The sequence below is a fragment of the Argiope bruennichi genome, chromosome 3 (genome assembly GCF_947563725.1).
Source record: "Argiope bruennichi chromosome 3, qqArgBrue1.1, whole genome shotgun sequence".
NCBI lineage: Eukaryota > Metazoa > Arthropoda > Arachnida > Araneae > Araneidae > Argiope > Argiope bruennichi.
The window spans coordinates 26594715-26619692 of NC_079153.1; the positions used below are offsets into that span (position 1 = coordinate 26594715).

The following is a 24978-nucleotide window of genomic DNA, read 5'->3' on the forward strand; positions in this document are numbered from 1 at the left end:
TATTTTGAATTAATAACAATGTTTTATATTTGTATAACAACGCAGGATAAGGTAATGAGATATTTTAGACCATTATGGGTATCTACACCAACTAAACTAACTATTGTGTAGCTAAGCAAAAATAGACAGTAGAATTTTCCATTTATATCTAAATAACGTTTCATTAGATTTCAAACCGATGGAAGTTGTTATAACATCATAGTATTTACATCGTCATTTTTATATAAAAATTGTAAGGCTGTGGTTGGAATAATCAAGAAAGATCAAGAACAAATATTTCTTGTTTTTCAGATATATTTTTCGAAAGCATTATTTAAAAGAATAATTTTTACCTTTTAGAATTTTAATAATTATATTTTTCATGATATCAAAGAGATTTTCGTTTATTGCATAGTTTTAATAATTAATAATTAATTCGAACCATTTTCATTATTTTTTCAAACCATATGATTTTAAATCTTTATTAAAAATCAAAATCAAGATGCAAAATTTTTTCTTATTTTTTTGGACATTAATTCCATTTTTCAGACTTCCATTTCGGTTTTTATTTGTAGTATACACACCTTTTAATTTGTACTTGCAGTAACTTGTAAAGACTGATTCCATTAAATTTCTATTTTCCTCTTAATATTCTCATACAGAAAGGCGAGATTTTAAATAAATGCATCATTATTAATAATTCAACAACCGAAAAATCCAGTATTCTAGTGAATCATCTAATCCCCAAAGGCGACTAGGCATTGATACTGTGGCAGATTGGTATGCGTGAGGATAGAATCTAGAACCTTGTGGTTCGCAACCGAGTAACATGACCACAATACAAAAGCAATTGCTCGTGTAGCGTAGCTGTTAACTGGCTGATAAGCTATTCACTACATACTCTCCCTCCAGTGAGTTGGAGGTGAGACGAACGATATGGCTGTTGAATGCTGATGTATTATTTATTAGCTGTTGAGTCTAATGCGCCTGTACCCATTTGAGTAGCGCCAAGCGTTATGGCGAGAGTGTGTGGTTGCTGATGCTGTTGCTGCCTGAAGTGAGTTGGACGCCTTTGGTTTGCTGTGGGTAGATGGCGCCACAACAGCTGTACGAAGATTCATCGTCCGAGGTCACCAATGTGACGAGTTGTAATGAGCGAGGATAGAACCTGGGACCGTGTGGTTCGCAGCCGAGTAACATGACCACAATACAAAAGCAATTGCTCGTATAGCGTAGCTGTTAACTGGCTGATAAGCTATTCACTACAATACCAAGCAAATAGAATGTTCTGAGAATGCCTTCAAATGTTTTTAGATTAGTCCTGCTGTTATTCATTGCAACATTCGTCTAACCATTCGTAATTTGATATTATTCATATAATATTTTTAAAGGAGTTCAGTCTCATTTGGAACTCTCCTAGCTACCACATGAATAAAAGTGATGTTATTTATCCTTCATAGTAGAAGTGGTAACTTTCAAATAATATAGCGCACTAAGAGAGACCGCTTTCAAGCAATATGTTTATGTTTATTTTGCATTCATTAACTTAGAATTCTATTGTATTCTAAGTGCATTCTATTCTGAATGATGCCTTCACCATTAATGGATTTCAGTAGCTACTTCTTTATTGTGTTGCATTTTCAAGTGTTCATTTAAAATTGTGCTTTGATCGTCGTTAGTTCGAATTCTGAACTCTTATTATTCTGTGTTTTCTTATTTCAAAGACCACACGAATCGAAAGCTAAAAGTTTCTCCAAATAATAATCGTTTCGTAAAGTAGAAATAATATCACTTTTCGTACTAATAATAATAAACTCAGAGTAAATAATGTGAAAGCACGCAAAACATCATATTATATTTTCGGAATCATTATATGTTCAGTCGAATTCTAAGTTGCATTTGAAGTTGGCATTATTCAGTGGAGTTAACGTAATTGGATTTGTTAAGATATTTATGCAATTCTGGGTCTTCAATATTTCGTCATTTCTAAATAAATCACTTTGAAAAAGCTAAGAATAGAACGAATAACGATAATATTATAGACGAATCATTTGAATAGTGGCTATTTAGGACTATTTCCAGTAAGACAGACGCTGGCTGCATTGCAACACTGTTTCAATTATTATTTCCTGATCCAAGTATATTGAATTGAAGTTATAGCATTATGTTTCGAAGATAAGGATGCTATTTAAAGTCTACCGAGGATCTTTTTATTTAAATATCGAGATTTTGTTTTATGGGCTTTCAATAAATGACATAAATTTTTCTTAAATGGAGAGTCGACTTCTGCAGTACAAATGTAATTATAATGAAGGTTATACAGAGTCATTATATTATAAAACTTATACACTTATACTTTTCCGTTTCATTTCTTCTTTCTAATAGCTGATATATTTAGAAAAAAAATATTGTAATAAATCGAATTAAATTTGAAATGCTTATAATTTAAGATAATGTTAATGCAGGGCTAAAATTTTGAATAAAAGTATGTTGTTTTTGTAGTTCGTGAGAATGATAAAAATATATTTGTGCTTTGAAAGTTTTGTCAAAAAAATTCTTTCAATTTCTTATTTCTTGGGCATTATCCGAAAGAAAATATAGACAGTTATCGTAGTGGTGCCACTCCAACTACAATAATTTGGAGATTTCTTTAATAGACGGATATTAATGTTAAGGAAAATTTGGCATAAAATGTTAAAGAAATTATGTCATTGGATAAAATAAAAACGACCTTATTCGCGCAAGATATTTTCTGATATTTCCACAATGTTATTAGGCATTCTGAATGCTGGCAAATAGCGTGAAAAAATCATAACATGTTCTTCGGCATTTTGTGCTAACAGAGGACGAAAGGAGAAACGCCGTCCATTTGGTATACAAACACCATGTCAAAACGGTTCTACGCGTTGTTATTAAATTTTAACCATGGAAAATTAATTTTGAGCATACATTTAACAAAACATTTTAGCAAGAATGCGCATGGGTATGGGTATAGGCAAGGAAATATCTAAGAGAATGAGTCTGTATACAATGTGTTTCAGAATTCTTACAAACTTGTAGAAGAAGAAGAAGATAAAAACATTAGAAATCATAAAAAAACATAAGAAAGAATAACGAAAGCGTTTCTCAATGATACGGTGACATAAATACATACACAGTACAGAAAGAAATGGAAAAGAAACGAATATTATAGTAGTTACAAGAAGGTGTTCAAATTTCTCCATAAGCACTGGCAATCGAACATTTTCAAGAATAGCGAGTATTTTTTGTATAGTAGTCGCGTGAAGGCAATTCGTGGCACCAGGGGCATATCAGAATTTACTGACATTTCTTAAAAGATAGTCTAAGCACAGCCTGAAAAATATGAAAAAAAATCTAAATTAGCAGATTTGGGTAATGGGAGAAGCAGGATGATTGAATTTTTGCCCCAAAGAATCATGGACGGAAATTGTGGCGGATTGGAGGATAGAACCTGGGACATTGTGGTTCGCAGCCCAGTAATATGACCACAATACAAAAGTAGACTCTCCCTTCAGTGAATCGGAGGTGAGACGAACGATATGTCTGTTGAGTGGTGATGTATTAGCTGTTGAGTCTAATGCGCTTGTACTCATTTGAGTAGTGAAAAGCGTTATGGCGAGCGTGTGTGGCTGAGTGGTTGCTGTTGTGCGTCAAGTGAATCTGACGACTTTGTGTTGCTGCGTCACGTGAATCTGACGACTTTGATTTACTGTGGGTAGATGGCTCCACAACAGCTGTAGGAAGGTTGAAGGTTCATCATCCGAGGTCACCAATGTGACAGATTGTTATGAGCGAGGATAGAGCCTGGGACCTCGTGGTTCGCAGCACATTAATATGACCACAAGACAAAAGCAATACTCATGTCTCGTAGCTGTTAACTGGCTTAAAAGCTTTCGCCACAAAATAAAGAAATGAGATGTATCCGCATCAGTATAGTTAACGAATGCTGCATCACTGTTGTGGAGGCTCCATGTCTAGTGCAAGCTTTGATGTCCAACGACAAATATTTCGTGATTTGGTACTTGTCTTATTGAAAATCTTTTCTGATACAATCGTATAGCAATATGCCCATTCCCATTTGGCTATACAGGAATTGAATATGAGTTAGCCTGTCAATAGTAAAATGATTCATATTCATCATACTGAATAGATGTGTACAGTAAATCATATCACTGCCTCTCCGACCCTCTCGAAGGCACACGAATGAAGAATACTGAATGACCGGACCGCCGCAACTGCAACACTGGCGGGAATTGTGTTTGAGTCCTAAACACCATCACCGCCCACGGTACAACCCTTCCCGAAGGAAGTATGTCCTTTCATCAATGGGAGGAGCCAGATCCCTCCCCCCACCTTTTTGTGTACCCACCAGGATGGCGAGATACAACTACCATACTGAAAGCATCTCATCCTCTTTTCGAGGTGTCCCAGGAGGGTCTCCAATAAAAAAAAATCTGCACATACTGACCATAGTTGGTCTTGTATAGCGCCACATACCAACTTTCGTCCGTCCTTTCCTATATACATGTTCCACAATTACATAGAAACCAACTAAAATCTAATATTATAAATTTATAATTATTTGAAAATTAATTATTATTAATTTTTAAACTAAATATAAATGGCTATACCACCGGGAAGCAAACCATCTTTTAGAAAAACACCAAAGAAAATCAAAAATTAAAACTGAGGACCGGTAGTTGATTTACTTAAACTAAAATCTTGCGGAATATCAAGCAATGAAATCTAATAAGGGAGACTAAAAAATAGTAAACATAATAAAGAAAGAGTGAAAAAACCAGATATAAAACAGTAGAACGACATATGATTGGTTTTGTTAACTATGCATTCTCCATTTCTTTAATCAATAGTTTCTCAAAAATAGGACAACAGAGTTCCAAGCTTGTTGAAATTTCAATATGTTTTAATTAGAATATGTTTCAACTAGAAGTCTTTAATGCAATTAAAATGCAGTTTCTTTTGAATTTATGATTTCTATTGACATTATCTTTATCTACCCATCGAGTGTTTACATGGGGTTTATGGATACTTTATAGTTTTTAAATTTAATGATTTTTATCTTAATGTTTGAATGTCATTAGACTCCTGTAGAAACAAAATTGTGTGTGCTGCACAAAGCAAAGTCCACATTACGCAACTTATATCATTTTCATATATATATTTCATTCCAATGTAATTATCAGTTCAGCTAATGAAAATGTAATTATTGCGTTTACGATCATTTTGCAGAAATTCGAGACATCACATAACTGCTTATGTAGCCTTTCTTTCACACTGCCACCGCCCGCTTTATTGCAGATCTCTGATTACACAAACATTCATTAAGCAAATCAATGTTCTGCTGGATGGAATGTCTCCATTAGAACCTCATTCTTTTTCCTTTGAACAACTTACATTTGTGCATATCAGCCGTAATCAGAATATCATTAAAAATAAAAAATAGATATATACATCAAATGAATTAGAGCAGAAATTTTATATTCTGATTTTATTCCTCCAGCTCCAATGTTGATTATCCCACTTCAATGTAAAAATCCAAAAGACAAAAATAAGCTATTTTACTACATCAAATTCCTCAAACTACATTATGTATTATCATTAATAGTTGTATCGCATTATTTTATTTTAACAATACAAATTTAAATAAAAAACAAAATAAATGCAAAATAGTGCTTTAGTACTTATTAATTCAGCCATCAAAATTCGTTGTAATAAAACAAGTACCTTCGTCGCTTTAACTCGTAACTAATAATATTTACAATTATAAATTATTCCCCATTATTTGTCACAATATATGATATATTTATACTTTATTAATATGTAAAAGTTTCATCACTGAATATTGTTGAATTGCATAAATTTAAAATCTTTTATTCTTTCATTGTAAGCAATCCATTTAAGATGCGATGATTTTTAAGCAGCAAATGTTTTCGAGGCGTTATATATATTTTTGTTATTTGCAAATGTGATATAAAATTTTTAAATCTGAAACCCAATTTTACATATGACAATAAATATGCTACACATTATTTAAGTTAAATATATGCATATATATAACTTCTGATTATTCTATGTTCTATATTCTGGTATTTATAAACATCTTTTCCTCCCTTGAGATAATTTTACTAAATTATTATATGGCATTGTATCATGTAAATCTTATACAAAATATAACATTTTGAGGAATTTCGTTTTACTACCCTTTCTTCATTTATTTTGTTTATTACATTTAATTTTCGTACAATTATAATAATTTGGAAACTTTGCACATCTAATGATTGTTTGTAGCGATGACCAATGATCAGTAAAGAGTTAAATTTGTTTAAATATTTTTACTAAATTGCACCATTTTCTCAGAAAGCTATGATGTTAAGGGTCTAACTGTCATACTAGGCTTTCAGAGGAGGGAAATCGTAAAAGTTTCTAATTAATTTACATTATAAAAAATTCCTAATTTTTCGAACTTCAACTTCACCATATCTTTAATTTCTAAATTGAGAGGCTATAATGTTTTCGACATAAGAAATGCTGTGGAGCAAATTCTTTTCTAAAACTATGTTTTAGAATCATTTCTCATGTTCTGTTTTAGGCTTTCCTATTCGCTGTGTTGCACTTTTATTCTCACCATGACTTGAACGAAGAATCTGGATAATATACAAAAATTAAACACCTTCTTTGAAATTATACAAAATTAAAAACTTTACAGAACTCCATGATTGTTTCTTCAAGTATATTTTGCATGCATTTATTTCATATATGCATAATAACATAATATGTATACATGGTGTTTCTGAACTCCACGTGCAAACATTGAGGAGAGATGGAAAAAAATTAATAGAAGGCAGAATTAGATAGGAAAACTGGGTTCCAAATGTTATGTTAAAAAGACATAAAAACAGAGCAAGGACACAATACAAAAAGTAATATTAAGTGCTTTAATTAGTCAAAAAATAATTTAATTGTAAGAGGCATCAGAGGAGCTGTTCGAAATTCCGCCTATCAGTGATATCTGTATATGTGACATCTATTCAGCATAGACTTGCGAACATTTTCAGGAGGAGCTGGTTACAATGAGTATATGCTAAATCTAGACTTGCTTGCAACGCCACCTATGGGACTCTGCTTCTCTATGTGATTCTGATTCGTATTCGTGTTTTGTATCTCCTCTCCAAGTTCACACGTGGAGTTTAGAAACACCCTTTTTATGATATAACAGCCATGATTTGTTCAACTTCATAAAAACACATTCACACAGGAAGGACCTTTTCAGAAATCTATATCTTTATACCTTTAGAAGCGTACATGAATAATTGAAATGGAATTAAAAGCAAAATTTGAAAGTCAAAGGTTATGATAGCAATTTCGAATTTTGTTTTCATTCCTCTTTTGGTATTCTTCTGTAAATTTCTCATATAATATTTAATGTAAATTTCTTTGAGGATATTGAAATACATAAATATGATTATCTCCATACATAGATAGAATTTATATCCATCCTGCAGTTCTTTCTGATTCTTTATGAACTATAACCCCTCTTAAAACAAACATTTTTGACCACTTTCCGCCATGTCAATAGAATGCTGGCATTCAGAAAATAAATTTGCAAGTAAAAAAAAGATCAAAACTGGTATTGTGTGGTGTTGAAAACTGAATATCGATCGGTGAATCGGTTTGAATTCGTGTGAAGAGATAGAGAGATTATACACTTAATATAGGTTTTTGTCAAATTTTCTTCTCTTACAGGAGTCATCATCTTCGGTTCAGACCAGGAAGTGGCCGGCGTGATGAGAGCCATCCGCAGGAATAACTGCACTGGACTCTTCTCGTGGATAGGAAGTGATGGTTGGAGTGCTCGGTCCCTGGTATTTGATGGTCACGAGAGTCAGGTAGAAGGTACCATATCAGTACAGCCACGAGCCCACCCTGTCGAGGGTTTTGACACCTATTTCCAATCTCTCACTGTTTACAACAACTCTCGGAATCCTTGGTTCACCGAGTTCTGGGAGCATTTCTTCAACTGCAAATGGCCAGGGAGTTCTATTACCCCATACAATCAATTCACGAAGGTACTTTGTACTGGTGAAGAAGTGATGAGCCCTGAGACTGGATACGAAGCCGAGAAACAGCTTCAGTTTGTGAGCGATTCTGTGATGGCTTTCGCTCACGCCCTGAAAGGCCTGCACGCGGATGTCTGTAAAGGAAAGCCAGGGATTTGTCCGAAAATGGATCCTATAGATGGCGCTGTTTTGCTGAGTTACTTGAAAAACGTATCTTTTAGAGGTAATTAATTTTTATTCACTCAACAATTTTCGCTGCTTTATTTGAAAAATGTATCTTTCGGAAATAATGTGCTTCGATTCAATCATGAATCTGTTTTTTTAAACATAATTAATTTCATTGAACACCAATATTTTTGTTTAGTTATCTAAAAATCTTTTCTTTCAGAAAAATATGCTTTGATTAATTCAAGAATTCTTGCTAAATTATTTTAAACACTTTTTTTCTCTTTAGAATTTTTTTTCTCGCTTTATTATAGTTTTTATCAAAAAGAATTATCTTCTCTTACGAAAGAATGATATGTGAAATGTAATAAATAGGTTTCTGTTTAACCCCTATGAATACTAATTGCTCTGCGGCATTAATTTTATTTTACGAGATTATTAGATTCTGGAAAGTAATATCAAAACAGGATTACTTTGTATATATAACTTTATGTGCAATCGAAGCCGATAATCTAGCTCAATTTTCATTCATTTTACAGTAAAACTGATATTTTATAAAATATAAATTAAAAAAAATTACTTTTATTCTTTCAGGTCTTAGTGGTGATGAGTTCCAATTTTCTGAGAATGGAGATGGTCCTGCTCGTTATAATATCATCCATTTCAAGCAAATTTCACCAGGGAACTATAAATGGATCCGCGTTGGAGAATACCGAGATGGAGAGCTGAAACTCAGTCTGTCTGACGTCCGTTTCCGATGGGAAGAACCGGACATGCCCATATCTGCTTGCAGTATACCGTGTGGTGTGGGACAAGCAAAGAAATACGTAGAAGGTAGCAAATGCTGTTGGCATTGCTTTAACTGCACCAAATATCAAATTCTTCGCCACGAGACGACTTGCTACGACTGCCCCTTGGGCTTTCTACCTAATGCAGATCATTCGGAATGTGAGGAAATTCCTCATCAATACATGAAACTGGATAGTTACTGGGCGATCGGCATTATGATTTTCTCATCACTTGGCATAGTAATAACTTCATTTGTTATCATTGTTTTTATCAAGCATCAAGATACGCCTGTTGTGAAAGCATCGGGACGTGAACTTAGTTATGTCCTCCTAGCTGGCATCTTTCTTTGTTATGCTATTACATTTCTACTCATCCAAAAGCCATCGGATGTTAAATGTGGTGCTCAGAAAATGGGTATAGGATTATGTTTTACTATAGTGTACAGTGCTATCCTTACTAAAACAAATAGAATTGATCGCATATTCAGATGTGGTGCACGAAGTACGAAACGACCCAATTTCATTAGCCCCAAATCACAGTTGTTCATCTGTGGGGGAATCGTCAGCATTCAAGTAATATTTTCAGCAATGTGGATGGGATTCAGCCCTCCCAAAGCCATTCTCTATCATCCAAATCCTGATGAGAGTCACCTGGTGTGTGCCGCTTCCATAGATGCCACATACATGGTAGCCTTCGCTTACCCCATGATACTAATCTTGATATGTACTGTGTACGCTATCCTGACGAGGAAGATACCAGAAGCTTTCAATGAATCTAAGTACATAGGATTCACAATGTACACCACCTGCATAGTGTGGTTGGCGTTTATACCTTTGTATTTCACCACAACAGACCATGACGAGATTAATGTCTTCACAATGTCGGTGACAGTCAGCTTAAGCGCAACTGTGACATTGTTCTGTCTTTTCACTCCAAAGCTGTACATAATTCTACTTCATCCTGACAAAAATGTCAGGCAGCCGCTCATGAATCACAGTAAATATGTTGGCAATAATGACACCAGAGTCACTTCTAGTAAGGCTGAACCTTCAAATATATCCGAAGGTAAGTTGTATTGATTAAATGATAATAAGCCAATGTACTTGAGAGGCTTATCTTTTCAACGTTTTCTAAATTAACTCTCAGTCAAAAGTTAAAGGAGTGTTTATGTTTATGTGGGAAATATTCTATACAAATATTTAGTAATTTGATCTTTTTATAGATATGCAAAATACTGGTAACAGTAGTTAGAAAACCGACTAATTTTTTTTAAATTTAAAATAAAACAAATTATTGTAGATGACGATATTGTAAATTGATGGTAACGCACTCAACTCGAGATTAATTAAAAAAAATTCTCAAATTAAGTTGTATTAATTTTGAAAATATTGAGCTGTTTGTGCCTAATATTATCTGGCTTGCATATAATATATACAGGATAATCGGTAAAATCCTTTCAAGCCTTTTAAATTGAAAATATAGTGTCAGATACGGAAAAAAATAACATTATAGAGAAATGACTACACTCAATTTATTGATACAGGATACAGCATCCCTAGGGGCAAAATAAGGAAGCTAAAAAGTAATTCATAAAATAAGGGACATTGGCCAAAATATTCATTTAGAAAAATGAATGCCATACCATAATAAAAACACAGGAAACGTTTCACGGAGTCTCCTATAAAATTGTGACGCGTAAAAAGGTTCCGTGACATGTAAACAGATTCATCTAAAATTTCAAAATGTATTCTCCGGTATTACCCTACAGTTTTTCCAAATTTCTAAGCAACGACGATGTGAAATTTAAGCAACGGAAAAAGTAAACAAAGATAGTAAAAAATCTGTAAACGACACTTAGGGAGGAGAAATACCGACAAAAATATGTTAAAATTTAGAAAGAACCTTTTTTTTTAAATCATAGAAAATTCAGAAATTTAATCGCAGATGTCAATGCCAATTTTACCGACAACGACTTAAAATTATTTCCTGTGCGTTTATTATGGTATAGCGTCCATTTTTCTAAATGTACTTTCCGGTCGATTTCTTTATTTTTTTTTTTATTTTCTTCCTTATTTCGGCACTAGAGGCATTGTCTCAATAAATTTATTGAATTGGCTTCATTGTAAATACACGTTTCTTCGCTATATATATGAGACGCCATTTGGAATTTAAACCCCTTAAATAGATTTTATAGATGTATGTTTCTACGGTTTGGTACGGTTTGAATTTGTATATTGAATAAACTTTAATTAAGATGGACAAAGAGAAATTTATTTACAATTGTTATTGACAAGTACTTAGAGTTAATAAAAGCAAATTCCAGTCCCAGGAGTATCAAACTGGCTCATTTTGTAAGAGGGGACAAATTCAAAACGCTACATTCCAAATTAATTTAATTTCCCTTCGAAATTAAATATCCAGTCTTGTTCAAAACATAGATGATTGAGTGTCAGTTTTATTCAATGAAAGAACAACAATATTTGAACGATAGACGGTTGCGACAAGACTTTTATTGTCCCTCGAGGGTTCTCAAATTTTCTTGGAAAAAGTAAAAATGTTCTTTTATTGATAAGCAAGAAAGAATTATCGTTAATATCACAGTTTTATTTTTTTCATCATTAGGGAAGGATGTTCTTTTCCAGAAAAGAATTCTTTGCTTAAACCATGAAGGTGCTTAACCTTTGCTTAAATCACAGTAGTGTTATCTCAAACAGAAAAACAGCTCTAGAAATTTATTCAGAGCTTATACAGTTCTGAGAATGGAGAAATATCGAAATACAATCGTTCTATTATCTTGTGATCTTGATGAGATTGAACGTTAAACAGTTAAATTATCACCTTAAAATCTGAATTAAATAAATGCTCTCTCAAACATTATTTCGTTTTTTTTAAAATTTGTATAAAAATAAAAAATTTCTTTTATATATATATATATATATATATATATATATATATATATATATATATATATATATATATATATATATATATATATATATATATATATATATATATATAATGGATACAGCTAATTTAGAAGGAAAAATAATACTCACAATAAATTAGTTGAATTGTAACTCTAAAAAAAACTGCTCGATATATTCGTATTTCAACCAAACGTCTGTTGCAGATTTTTAACAACCTACAACTCTATTTAAAATAAAAAGAACCAAAAAAAAAATCATGTGGTCAGAAATCTGATCTGTAAAATTGTAATGAAAGCATTGTGACTAATTTTTGCACCTTAAATGGAAGTCAACTTACATACACAACTATCAGAATAAATTAATAAACGAAACAATTTTAACGCTTTACTGTGTTTACACAGTAAGTAAGTAAGTAATTATTTTTCCAACCCCTATTATAAATCACCAAAATAATAATAATAATAAAAAAAGCAAACTGTCATCTGGTTATCTTATATAAAAGCTTGGCAATGTTAACATAATCTGAAGCAAATCGTATTCCAAGCAAACTATAAGGCAGTAAAATTATATAAAGTACCAGTTGAAATATATACCTGTTGTGGTTTCATTTGATGGAATTATTTAAAACACCAGGACCAATTGTTTTGGATAGGACTCAAGCACCTATAAATTCATCATTTTATTGCACTATTTATAATGTTCCATTCAATCTTTATTCACTTTCCCCATTCAATGATCTCTGAAGTAGAATGTATACTAAAATAAATAATTAGTTTAAATGGTCTCCACCAAACCTTGTTAAAACTAAAAAAAGAGGATATTAAACTTCTCAACTATGTATAAAATGTAGCCGGTCGGGATAGCCTGGTTGGTAGGGCGTTGGATTCGCATCAATTGGGTTGCGACCCCGCCGTCAGAAGATTCTCCGCTTGTGTGGTGGCTGGTGCACGTATAAAACAGTCGTGGTCACAAAGTCATCCAAGTCGCGACACTGGAGGTACTGGTTCAGAGATTATCGTTCTCTTATTCAAGTCTAAATTACGATCTGTGCATGAGTGAATGAAATGCATGAATGAAGTCCGCCCCGTAAAAAGGGTTGTGACGTGTGCATAGCTAAGTTGTGCTGTTGGCCCTAGATGGCGCTACTGTAAAAGTAAGAGACTCACCCATGGCTTAAAATTACTGACTTCTAAAGTCAGTGCGCTTGTATATGACAAGCGCCATGAGAAACAACAACAAAAAAAAAAAAAAAAAAAAAAAAATTGGACATTGAGCAAAGCTATGATCAGCGCAACTGCTCAGATTTTTATTTTTAGAGATCCGCACATGAAAGTTATATGCCTCCTAGTATTGTAACTTGTACAAGCGCATTATTAACCGAACGTTACTGACATAGTAGTTACGAAAGTCCATATTACTAAGCGATTTTTTTGGTGATTAATTACTGGTATGCGATCAATACGCAAGCAACAGAAAACAGACAATGTATTTTGGACATCTTTCTCCCGATTAATAAAACTGAAATTTGATACAGAATTACATATGTGATAACAAGCCAATGTATTAAATTTAATTTATTCAAGCCATTGAATTTTTGAATTCTTTGGGTTATTTGTGGTACGGAAGTGCAGATCGACGTATTGTTGTCTTGTGGGTTTGGTTCAATATTTTTTACTGATATTCACTTTAGACGCAAATTTGTGCACCAAATTATATAAATTTTTGTAGTTATCAAATTAATTTGCATTCATACATCTAAATGTATTGATTTTTCTTTGAATATGTCGTATTATTCCAAAAAGGCACCAGTATTTTTCAGACTCGGAAAGATTTTTAAAGTAAAAATTCCTTACAGCTTTCGGGGCAGCGGTGGCCTGGTGGTAAGGTCTCGGCTTCGGAACCGGAGGGTTTCAGGTTCGAGACCCGATTCCACCGAAGAACCGTCGTGTAAGGGGGTCTGTTGCACGTTAAATCCAATGTCCAAACGTCCTCTCGCTGGCGTGGTGTGAAGAGGGGGGTGCCGTATCAGGTGTCGTCCTCGTCATCTGACGGTGGTTCAAAATTACGAACTCCGCCCAAAATAGCACTAGTGTTGCTTTAAAGCGGGACGTTAATATAACCAAAACCTTAACGTTTTCGAATTTTTTGAGGATTATAACAATTTCTCTTTTTATACAACATATATGAGAAAGAAAAAAAAAAGTCATTTTCGAACTTACATTGCTAATATTAAAATCTAGTGAAACATATAAAACATAATTAATGACAATAGCTAATGAAATACGGAATGTAATGTGTCCATATTAATATCAAAATTAATAATAGATAAAATATTTTGAAATCTATGCTGTTAATGACAAAAGCATATGATAGACAGAATTCTTATTAATGGCACAAGAATAAAAAGCAAAATTATGGAACAATTCTTATTAAAAGTAAATTTAATGAGATACTGTCTTTTAAATTCTAAATGGTTAACAGTTCACATTATTAATCGAAAAGATATGAAAAGAAAATTTTGGAATTAACATTGTTTATGACAGAAATTACTTAAATGTAGAATTATACAGCTCATAAAATGAATGGCAAAAACAGCCAAGATATAATTTATATTATCGACATATTCCAGCTCATGGAAATATATGACGTTAAATGAAAAGCATAATAAAACAGTTAAATAAAAATGTGCTTATAAGATTTCTACGTCAATTATAATTGCAAAATCATCGCTGTTCTTTCACTAAGTTCATGTACGTAGTGATCCCTGAATTATTATTTCAATAACTTTTGAATGCATTTATTAGAAGCACAGTGTTCAAATAATGCAGAAAGTATGTTTTGAAATTGTTATAGGTATATTTTGGATAAACAATTGTTCAAGAAGTATTTCCTAATACATGTTTGGTAACGTTCGTAAAAGATAAATATTTGATCAAAATATTTGTGTTTTAAAGTTCTAACAATATGATGCAGATAAAAAAAGTTACTTTAAACATACTGGAATGTTAATCACATGTATAATATGTTTTATCACATCCATAATTTATTATGAATTTTTAATTAGAGGAAATTTTTTTTCTTTTTCTTTTTATTCTATTTGATTGCTTAAGATGATTTTTCAGTGGTTTTAGTGGTTCGTTTTGATATTCATATTTTTGATAAATAAGTTATTTTTTCTTCTTAGTACAATAATAAAAGCGAAACTTTTAAGCGATTTAATAAGAATATTTTTTTTAATGAATAGGAGTTTCATTTTTTAGTTGCTTTTTTTTTATTAAAATTGGTACTAATTCATAATTAACAATATTTTCTGCATTCAAAGTTCCATAACAAGTTATTCTAAAATCTACTACCAGATAGCGGCCCAATATACGTTGGAAATTCAATCAAATTTAACTCATTAAATGATAATTAAGTTCTCAAAATATCAAAACATTGCAATGGGGTTTAGGGACACACAAATCCATTTTATTCAGAAGTGAGAATAAACCAATTACAATCTTCCATTATTACAAACATGAAAAATTGAATTAAAAAAAAATATGTATAAATCGGTTGCTAACCTGATTAGAAATAAATACCAAAAGTATTGTTGCGACATCTTGTGGTACTTAAAATGTCGAGCAATATCGTGTTCTATACATAAAATAAAGTTTTTCTGCGCATAGTTGTGAACTATTGTTACTACTTCATTTTAAAAATAAATGTGATGAGAAGTTTAAATGTTTTAATAAATCTTTTGCGATTTAATTAAAAAAAAATTGTGCTTTCATTGGTCCCCTAAAAAGAGAAATATTATCATTATTTTTATCAATTTAATTTCTTATTAAGAGTCCAAAACTAATTTTTCTTCATATTTTCACTAATAAGGGTTGCCAAACGTAAAGAATTAAAATTGAATTAAATCAATTACTTAGCAATTCAGTTTAAAAATTGTAGCCAATCAGAACTTTAGGTAAAAATTGGTTTTAAAACATCTTACCAATTTCTGGGAATTTAGTTGTACGCTGCTGTTTAGCTTCCTGGAAAAAAAGAGCTTCCACGGCAAAAAAGGAAAAAAAAAAAAACTCTATGTCGTTAGGTTTACAAAAAAATAAATAGAATTAAAAAAAAATTAAACTTTAAAAAGAAAACTTTCTCTTTAAATTTATAGAGGCGAACTTGTCAGCATTCCACGTTAAATAAATAGATCAGGAATTTCTATAGAAAGAAGTTCTTTTTCACACAAAGTGAAAAGAGTTTTTCCCCCTGCCTTTTGGTAAAAAAGGCCAGCAAATCCCTTGCAACACACATCAGCAAATCAAATTAGGGATTCAGGAATAGAAAGTCTTTTTTCCGAAGTTTTGCTGTCATGGGCAGCCTGAATGATAGACCTTTGAGATTACCTGGATGCTCTCTTCTCTCTATTCTATTCTTGATTTATCAGGATACTCCTGACTTGACATGCAACACAAAAACTTTATTTTGCAGATAGGAAACATTACTATAAAATTTGAATAGAGGTAGAAAATTTTATTGCTCCAAGATATCCGGTAAAATATCAGCCTTAGATATAATGTTAAAATTTTAAATATGATTTGGGAATTCTATCTTTATTTTGTATCGAAATTTCAATATATTTCAAAATTTTTAGGATTTATTGCATTTGTTTGGCGGAATATATCTTTCACTAGCATGAATACTTTTAACAATGAAAAATTTTATTGAATTTCTGACATTTTTTTATTTGTGATGGTATCTGGGTTACTAATATTTCTGCTTACTAGTAAGAGAGTTACGTCTTTCTGGTTAAAAAAAAAAAAAAAAAAAAAAAGTGAAAATTTATTAATTAAGCTAAGTTTAATTGTAAAATAGTAATTACAAGTAACACTTGCACCTGTACTTGGAATGCTCCTGCAATATTTTGTTTAAATTCCCAACTCTCTCCACAATGAAGGATTCAGAATCTTTTATTAACCAATGAGAAAATACCGTTTATTTTGTGGAATAAAAACCATCCGTAGTTTCGCGCATGCGTCTAGAAGCGTTGATTTCATCAAAATAGTGGTGAATACGAATATGGAAAAGAATATGTTCACATTTTTTTTTTATTAATACAGGAAACCTCTATTGTTAGACGAATTAAATGGCATTCCTCTAATAATGCAATCAAATCGTAAAATTTAAATAGTTATATGAAAAATAAATGCACAAGTTTGCAATTAAAATAAATTTATGCATTTAAAAATGATAAGCGTCAAATACAGAAAGGAAAGAGAATACACTTAATCGGAGGAAATCAAGGACAAATAAAGAACATCAAAAATGTGCTTATTTTACTTACTGCTTATCCTTGCTTAGCAGGGTAAATTTATTCTAAACAATGTCTCTGAATACTGAAATGGAATGTACACTCATATCCAAAATAAAGGTCACAAACATAAAATCTGAGAAAAATGAAAAACTATTCACTGTGTCGCCACGCAATTTGGCACAGAAGTACACTAAAGTGAAAGAAAGAACATAGACACATAACTACATGGAAAAGATTTTAATTGGGAATTAAGAAACTGGTTATATCAAAAAGTGTTACATTACGAATCAGAGACAAAACATTTATCTCGGGGAAAGCCTGTCTAATATGTAGTCTGACAATGTAGTGCATAATAATATGTAGTGCTCTAATATGTAGTATGTGCTATACAGGCTTCACAACGAGCTTTCATACTGTTTATGAGGGTGTCAATAAATGCTTTGGACAACAAAGCCCATTCTTCCAAAACTGCGGCTTTAAACTCTTGGAGGGTATTAGGAGGGGGGTTAATCTGTGCAATGGCTCTTCTGAGACCATCCCAAACATGTTCAATAGGATTGGGATCCGGAGACCTCGATTGCCAGTCCATACGTCGAATATCCTCTTCCTCAAGAAAATCATCAACGATCTGGACTCTGTATGGACGCGCGTTATCGTCCATAAACATGAAGCCTGGGCCAAAAGCATACCGGAACAACCTCACATAGGCTTCAAGGATCACATCCCTATAGCGATGTGCATTGACAGTACCCGCATCGAAGACGTGCAGTGGTGTACAACTGCCCAACATTATGCCACCCCAAACACGGATTCCTCTGCCACCAAATCTGTCGATTTCTTTTACGTAGGAGGGATGCTTGCGAGCTCCTCGCTCTTTTCAGATGAAGATTCGACGAGTGTCACTCTGTATGGAAACTCTCGACTCATCACTGAAAAGAACACGCCCCCATTCTAGCTGTGCCCAAGACTGATGTGTTCGGCACCAGAACAACCGGGCTTTTCTGTTGGGTGCAGTCAAAGGGACGCACTCAACTGGTTTCCGGGCATAAAGGGCCCTCTCTTCTAGACGTCTGTATCCTGTTTGTCTGGAAATTCTTATTCCAGACGCAGCAGCAAAGTCTCAAGAAAGTTGAGGAGCCGTTGTCAGTCTATGCCGTTGTGCGCTTAATGCCAAATAGCGATCCTGTGCAGGCGTCGTTGCTCTGTGACAGTCTTGGCCGTCTTTCCTGGTTACAGTACCACTTTTTTGAAATTGATTCCACAGCCTGAATACCACTTTCGGTACCACTTGTAACCATCGAGTCACCTCCGCCTGAGACTGCTGAGCTTCAAGTCTGCCAACGGCTCTCCGTCTCAAGGAATCGTCTTAACGATTATGAGAACTCATTCTCACTGGAAACAGGTTAAATTTTTTGTTTTAATGCAATATTCACAAAATTGCAGGCAAAACTCCCAGATGCCTAAACGGTCTAATTTCAGTAGTTCCTCAAAAACTAATGCTAAACAACATTTTTTTCTCACAACAAACGTTAATATCTTGTTACCGGTCCTTCACAATATACAAAATATAATTTATTTAAATTTTACTGGTAGCTATTTAGAATTACTTTGAAAAACATTTTTGTGACCTTAATTTTGTACATGAGTGTACTTATACTATTTGACTAGTGTGCTACATTTAAGAAGAAATGGAAACCAGTCGGTGTATTCTTACACCTTTTAAGGGACATTTTGCCCCTTTAAAGGCAGCACTCCAAAGATAGAGAGGAGTTATGTCTATAAAAATAAGTAAATTCACGCTTTACTGGAGATACAACAATGGTGGAGTGGTTGCATTGACTCCATATCGGTGACAGTTCATGATTTTTGCTGAATCATGACCAATGCTGGACAAAAATTCCATCCTTGTCCTTCATTTGTGATGATAAGACAAGGATGGAATTTTTGTACTTGATTGATTGTAGCACCTGTCTTACTATTCCTCACGACCAGTCATTTAGATATATCAGATGTCCAGATAGCGTGGCATTGATGATTTCTAAATTCTCCTACTTTCTGATGATGTTTTTGGAGCTTAGCAGTACATTGAAGAAATCGGAGTAGGCAAACATTCATCTGATTGAAATCCAAAGTCCATTCAGTTTTACAATATTAATGGCAAGACAACATGCCAAATTTCATTTATTTAATTACTTTCTTTAATAAATTGTCTCATTTGCGTAACTTGAATATGCAGATAGACAGCCGATCAAACCAATGATGTATTTGGCTAATTTTTTGATAAATGTACATAATTCTTATGATTAAATCGTATACGAAATACTAGCATATAAGGTTTTAAAGTTTTCGAATTGTCACGCTTATATTCTACCAAACTGGTAAAACTTTTAATGGATTTCGTTAGAATTTCAATAGAATTCTACTTTCCTATGGAGCCCACATACCAAACTGCATCTTTCTATCTGAAATATTTTTTTTATTTATCATTGTCACATATCTACATATAAACATAAATAATTCTGAAATCTATTTCTTTTCGGAAATAAGAAAGCATGTAATGTATAGATTCTCAAAAATTTGAAATTTAACATTTTATAGTGATTACTATACATCCTTTAAGTATACATAAAATATAAACAGAAGTGTTTAGAATTCTTTTATTAATATTTTTTATTCTGGATCCATTCACCCGGAAAATTGGATTCCATTTTTCTTTATAACGAGATATTATGGATGGTGCAGGTATTTGCTTTAGATTTTCATTTGATTTTGAAATTCTTAATTTATATTTTCGAAAAAAAATCATAGAATCAGATGAAATATAATTCATTCATCGCTCCGTAATTGTTGTAGACAAATTATCCGAAGCCATGAAACAAAGGCACACAATAAAAAAAAAAAAAAATGTGCTTCACGGGGACCATTCATTCCTATATGGTACTTGAAGTATCTGATATAGTCGTGATATCTGGGATTAGCTGTCAATTCATAAGTATATTGAGTAGGAAATATCGCCCGTTTGATTAAGTCGGAGTGAGAATCATGAAAATTCTCAGTTTAATTGCTAAAGTGCATATGGTTCCAATTTTTCGTGAATATTTATAGATAAAACTATTGCCAATGTAAAAACCATGGCTTTCTCCCCCCACAGATTCAAAATCCATATCTTGTTTTAATCTGATCAATTTCTAGTGGATTAACTATATTTATTGATATTTTCTTCCACAGTTGCATTGCTAGAAAACATTGTTTGTAATATATATTTTTATTTATAGATTAATTTATAGATTTTTTAGATTAAAATCCAAACATATGATAGAACATAATTTGAATAATTATTTACGCTTTTTTCAACAAAATGATCATTAAGATTGTTTATTAATAAGTATATCTCAAATATTAATATGATAATGTTCATAGGCTGCTATAATATTTGTATACGTCTACATGCATAATGAAAATTATCTTTCAAATTGCCTTCCAGCACAGTCCATTGGTCCTAGTAACTGCCAAATTGAACATTTAAATGGGATTTTTCCTTAATCCGGTTCACAAAGTAGCTATGTTTCAAAATTGAAATCAGATTTTTTTCATGAGATAATTTTTAATTTAAGTTTTTCCGTAATAATTTTCGACCTTATTATTACAAAAATTCTCTTTGCTAAAACTTTAAAATTCGAACAATAACGTTTTTATAAGTATAGATTATATTTGTCCACAGAGCCTTTCTTTAATTTCAAAATATTTTAAGAATATTTAACTATATTTTTCACTGTCTTAGGTATTCCTCGGTATTAAGTTGTCTCATTTTTATGGTATTATAGCTGCAATATAATTAAAATTTTAAAAAATATATAATATTATAATTAAAACAGTTACGCCAGATTAAAACATTGTCCCTTATAATGGATTAGAGGTTTGAATCTCCATTTAATATTAATTTAAAAAAGCAAACATAAACAAAGCTTTTTTAGTACTTTTTAGAACAAAGTAAACGTTAAATTCTTTTTTGAAAAGATATGATAAAAACAACATGATCTGAAATCCACGGAGAACGAAACTTTAATCTATAGTAGTTCACATATGTAAACAGAAAGAAGTACCTACTTTCTTTTATCGAATTATTCGTCGGCCGAAAAATGTAAAAATATCGATTTTTGTTCAATATCAAGTGTGGCAAATTCAGCACCAACAAGCGAAACGCTATAAACCTAGATAATAACTTTTTATACGAAAAGAATTGTTTGGTGCATTTATTCGTATGAAAAGACGGGAAATAATGATGTTGGATTTTATAGGGAATAACATCTTTTTTTTAATTTCAAAGAGATAGATATAGAGAGTAAGTTTTAAAATCCACTCAGTATTCTCTTAGTTATCAGTTTTCATTTCAAAAAAAGAAAGAATTTTTTTTCTTGGAATATTTATGCTTTACAAAGAGATGGAGGTTGAATATTAATATTGAAATTCAACTTAAATTTTAGTTCATTCGAAATTAATTTCACTCGCTTCATCTTTATAAAATTGGAATATTATAATCGAATTTTCATGTATTTGTTCGTGTTTTAAAGTTTTCAAATTTTTTACAGTTACATGTTCTCAATGACAATATAGTATGTTATTGTTTTCAAAATTTATTAATTTGTTGACTGATTAATTTAATTTTTTCTATAAGAATTGCTTCACTTGTTAGAAATTTAAAAAAAATTATTACAAAGTTATTCAATATTTGTGACAATGAACAGTAAGTTAAAAATTGCAATGTAGAAACTATTAAAAATAATATCTTAAACGCGTAGTATTCCTTAATTTAAATTAAAATAAGAAATTTTGAATCTATAATCCAAAATGTCTTAGAATGATAATGCTTTAAGCTAATGTTTTAACCTTTTTTCAGTCTTTGCATTCTCTGAATGAAATTCATATATCAAATCATTTACATAATGACTATCTTCCTATTTTAAAAAAGCACATTATAATAATTATTTCTTTCCCAAGTTTCAAAATAATGGTTTACACATCGTACATTTTACAGATAAAATGCCAGAATATGACATAAACAAATTAAAGAAAATTTCACTTTTTAGCACATAGTAAACAACAAAAGTAGTCTGATCGAATTTCTCATATACTCAGATAAATATTAATAGCATGTCATTGGCAATGATAGTTACAAAAGGAACCTATTTATGTAACCTCTGGTAATTTTTTTGGACTACAGTAAATACACAAATAAAAGAATACTGAATATGTGTTTCGAATTTTTTTTATTTCAACCAATTGAAATCAAAATTTGACACACAGTTGTAACCACAAAATCCTATAGTAAACTTAATATATTAAATCATTGCGTTTGAATTATGTTAACATACTTGTGAAAGTACAATTTCATCGACGGTCAAAACCTAGAAGTATTTTGTTCAAAATTGGATAAGATTCGGCACTTTAGATGCTAAATCTGTGGATCAAATTTTATCCATCTAGTTATCTTTGTTTTGTAATTTTTGCGTTAATTTATGATTAGATGGGTGATTTCCTCTGAATAAATTTCGTTTAAAGTTAAATAGAAATACACAAATGTGATCCTAAATCAATGTATCAGATTTTATTTGTTTTGTTCGAAACAGTTTGGAATTATTTTCAAAGACAGAGAGACAGACAATGTCAAAAATATGTTTATTGAACTCAGTGAAGTTTGAAATGTGGTCGTTAAAACCTAGAGTTTGAATTTTCATCTTTTTCTTACATTTGAACAAACTAATACACTGATAATGATCATTACAATATTTTTTTGTTTATTTGCTTTGAATACAAAGAAAATGAAAAGATATTTTGGCTTTTGATTGAATCGATTTGATTCGAATAATCAACGAAAAGAGATTTTAATATTTTAGTTTCATTCATTTGCCATTAAACAAAATCTTTTAAACAATAATAAAAAATCTTTTAATATTTTAACTCTAATGTCTTCTTTTTTAATTCCTGCAGGTTCTTCGGAGCCAAATGAAGTGGCCAGCAAATCAAGTAAGCCAATGGAACAGGTGACCTGTGGTACTCAAACAACCTCTATCGCGGGCATTAACCGCTGCGTCAGCTGCACAGTTATTAGTTCACTCAAGAACGAGGAGAACAATATGAAACTGTAAAGGAGAAATTGCTCACTGTACAAATTTAAGTTTAGAAAGTCATACATTGACAAACATTAGAGTTCTCGCTGAATGATTTATTCATTTTATTTCAATCATTATTCATCATTTACATTTTAAGCAGTTTGTTCATTCTCTTAATCTACAGTTAATTTACAACGATAAATGTTTATTTACTTTCTATCTTCTTGAAAACTTATTTTTTTTATCAGTTTCATCAAATATATATAAAAAAATTGTTCACTGTACAAATTTCTGTTGGGAGAGTCATATAAGGACAGTAAATTCAGAAAGCTCATTTAGCGATTTTTTCATTTTATTTCATTCATTATTCATCATTTGCATTTTAAGTAATTTCTTTTCTCTCTTAAATTACACTTAATTTCTAATAATAAAAATTTCTTTGCTTTGCAATTTTTGAAAACTTTATATTTTTTTTTCAACTTTGTCAAATAAATAAATAAACAACTTAACTGTATAAATTTCTATTGCGAGAGTCACTGTGTAAATTTTGTATTGCAAGAGTAATATAACTTAGAAACATTGTAGAAAGCTCACTAAAAGATATATTTGTTTTATTTCATTCATTATTCATCATTTACAGTTTAAGCAGTTTATTTAATATCAAACTACACTTAATTTCTAACAGTAAATATTTCTTTACTGTTATTTTAAAATTACTTTAAAGTTATTTTTCAAAACTTTTTATTTTTTATCAACTTTATTAAATAAATATGTAAACAGCTCATTGTACAGATTTCTATTGCTAGAGTCATATAATGATAACCATTAGGATGCTATTTGAAATATTTATTAATTTTATATCATTCATTATTCATCGTTTACATATTAAATCATTCCTTTTTTATATAATGAGCAATTTCTTTGCTCTCTCTCAAACACTTACTTCAAAAAAAAAAAAAAAAAAAAATCAAAGCATTCTTCATTTCTCATTTTTTAGTCCCTTATATTTGCTTCCAATTTCATCAAATGTTAGTTATATAGCTTAGAATATGCATTCACTCTAATCGTGATTCAGTAGCTTATTTATAAATCATTAGTAATAAAATATGCTTCTAATCGAAAAAAAATTATTAATGACGTAAATATATAAATTCTATTTTGTTTAAGCCAATTAATATATTAATAATAATATATAAAATTACGATATTTAATTTTTTATAAATTTTCCATGCTCTATTAGTCACATTTAAAATACAGTTTACCGCATCATAATCTAATAAAGCATCAAACTGAATTAAGTAAATTTGAATTTCATTATTTTAGTCTAATAAAATCGCTTGATCAAAACATTCGTCGATTCAGAATGAAATGAGAGGTGATGAAAATTGAAATGGCTTAAAATCGTTTGAAGTAGTGAGGATCAAATTTTCATATTTAGATCAGTTTTAGAGGCAGAAATATGGAATTAGGTTTTGTTTAAAAAATCATTACTGCATCAAGAATATATTTAATACTAAATGTGATTAATAGGATCAGGGAACTGTGTAAAAATTCAAAATCTTTCTGCATTAAATTCAATGACTCAAACGACATAAAATATCATTTTTTAAGTACAC

At 31.2% G+C, this 24978-nt stretch overlaps 1 protein-coding gene across 1 annotated transcript in view; it reads left to right on the plus strand.

Moving 5' to 3' along the window:
* The window catches only part of LOC129962786 (metabotropic glutamate receptor 6-like), a 173495-nt gene extending 150021 nt beyond the window's left edge, over positions 1-23474 (plus strand). The window contains exons 5-7 of the mRNA XM_056076781.1: positions 7765-8301; positions 8838-10097; positions 23241-23474. Coding sequence (XP_055932756.1) covers positions 7765-8301; positions 8838-10097; positions 23241-23398 — 1955 coding nt within the window. The 3' untranslated portion in view covers positions 23399-23474. The remainder of the gene's footprint in view (positions 1-7764; positions 8302-8837; positions 10098-23240) is intronic.
* The last annotated feature ends 1504 nt before the right edge of the window (positions 23475-24978 follow it).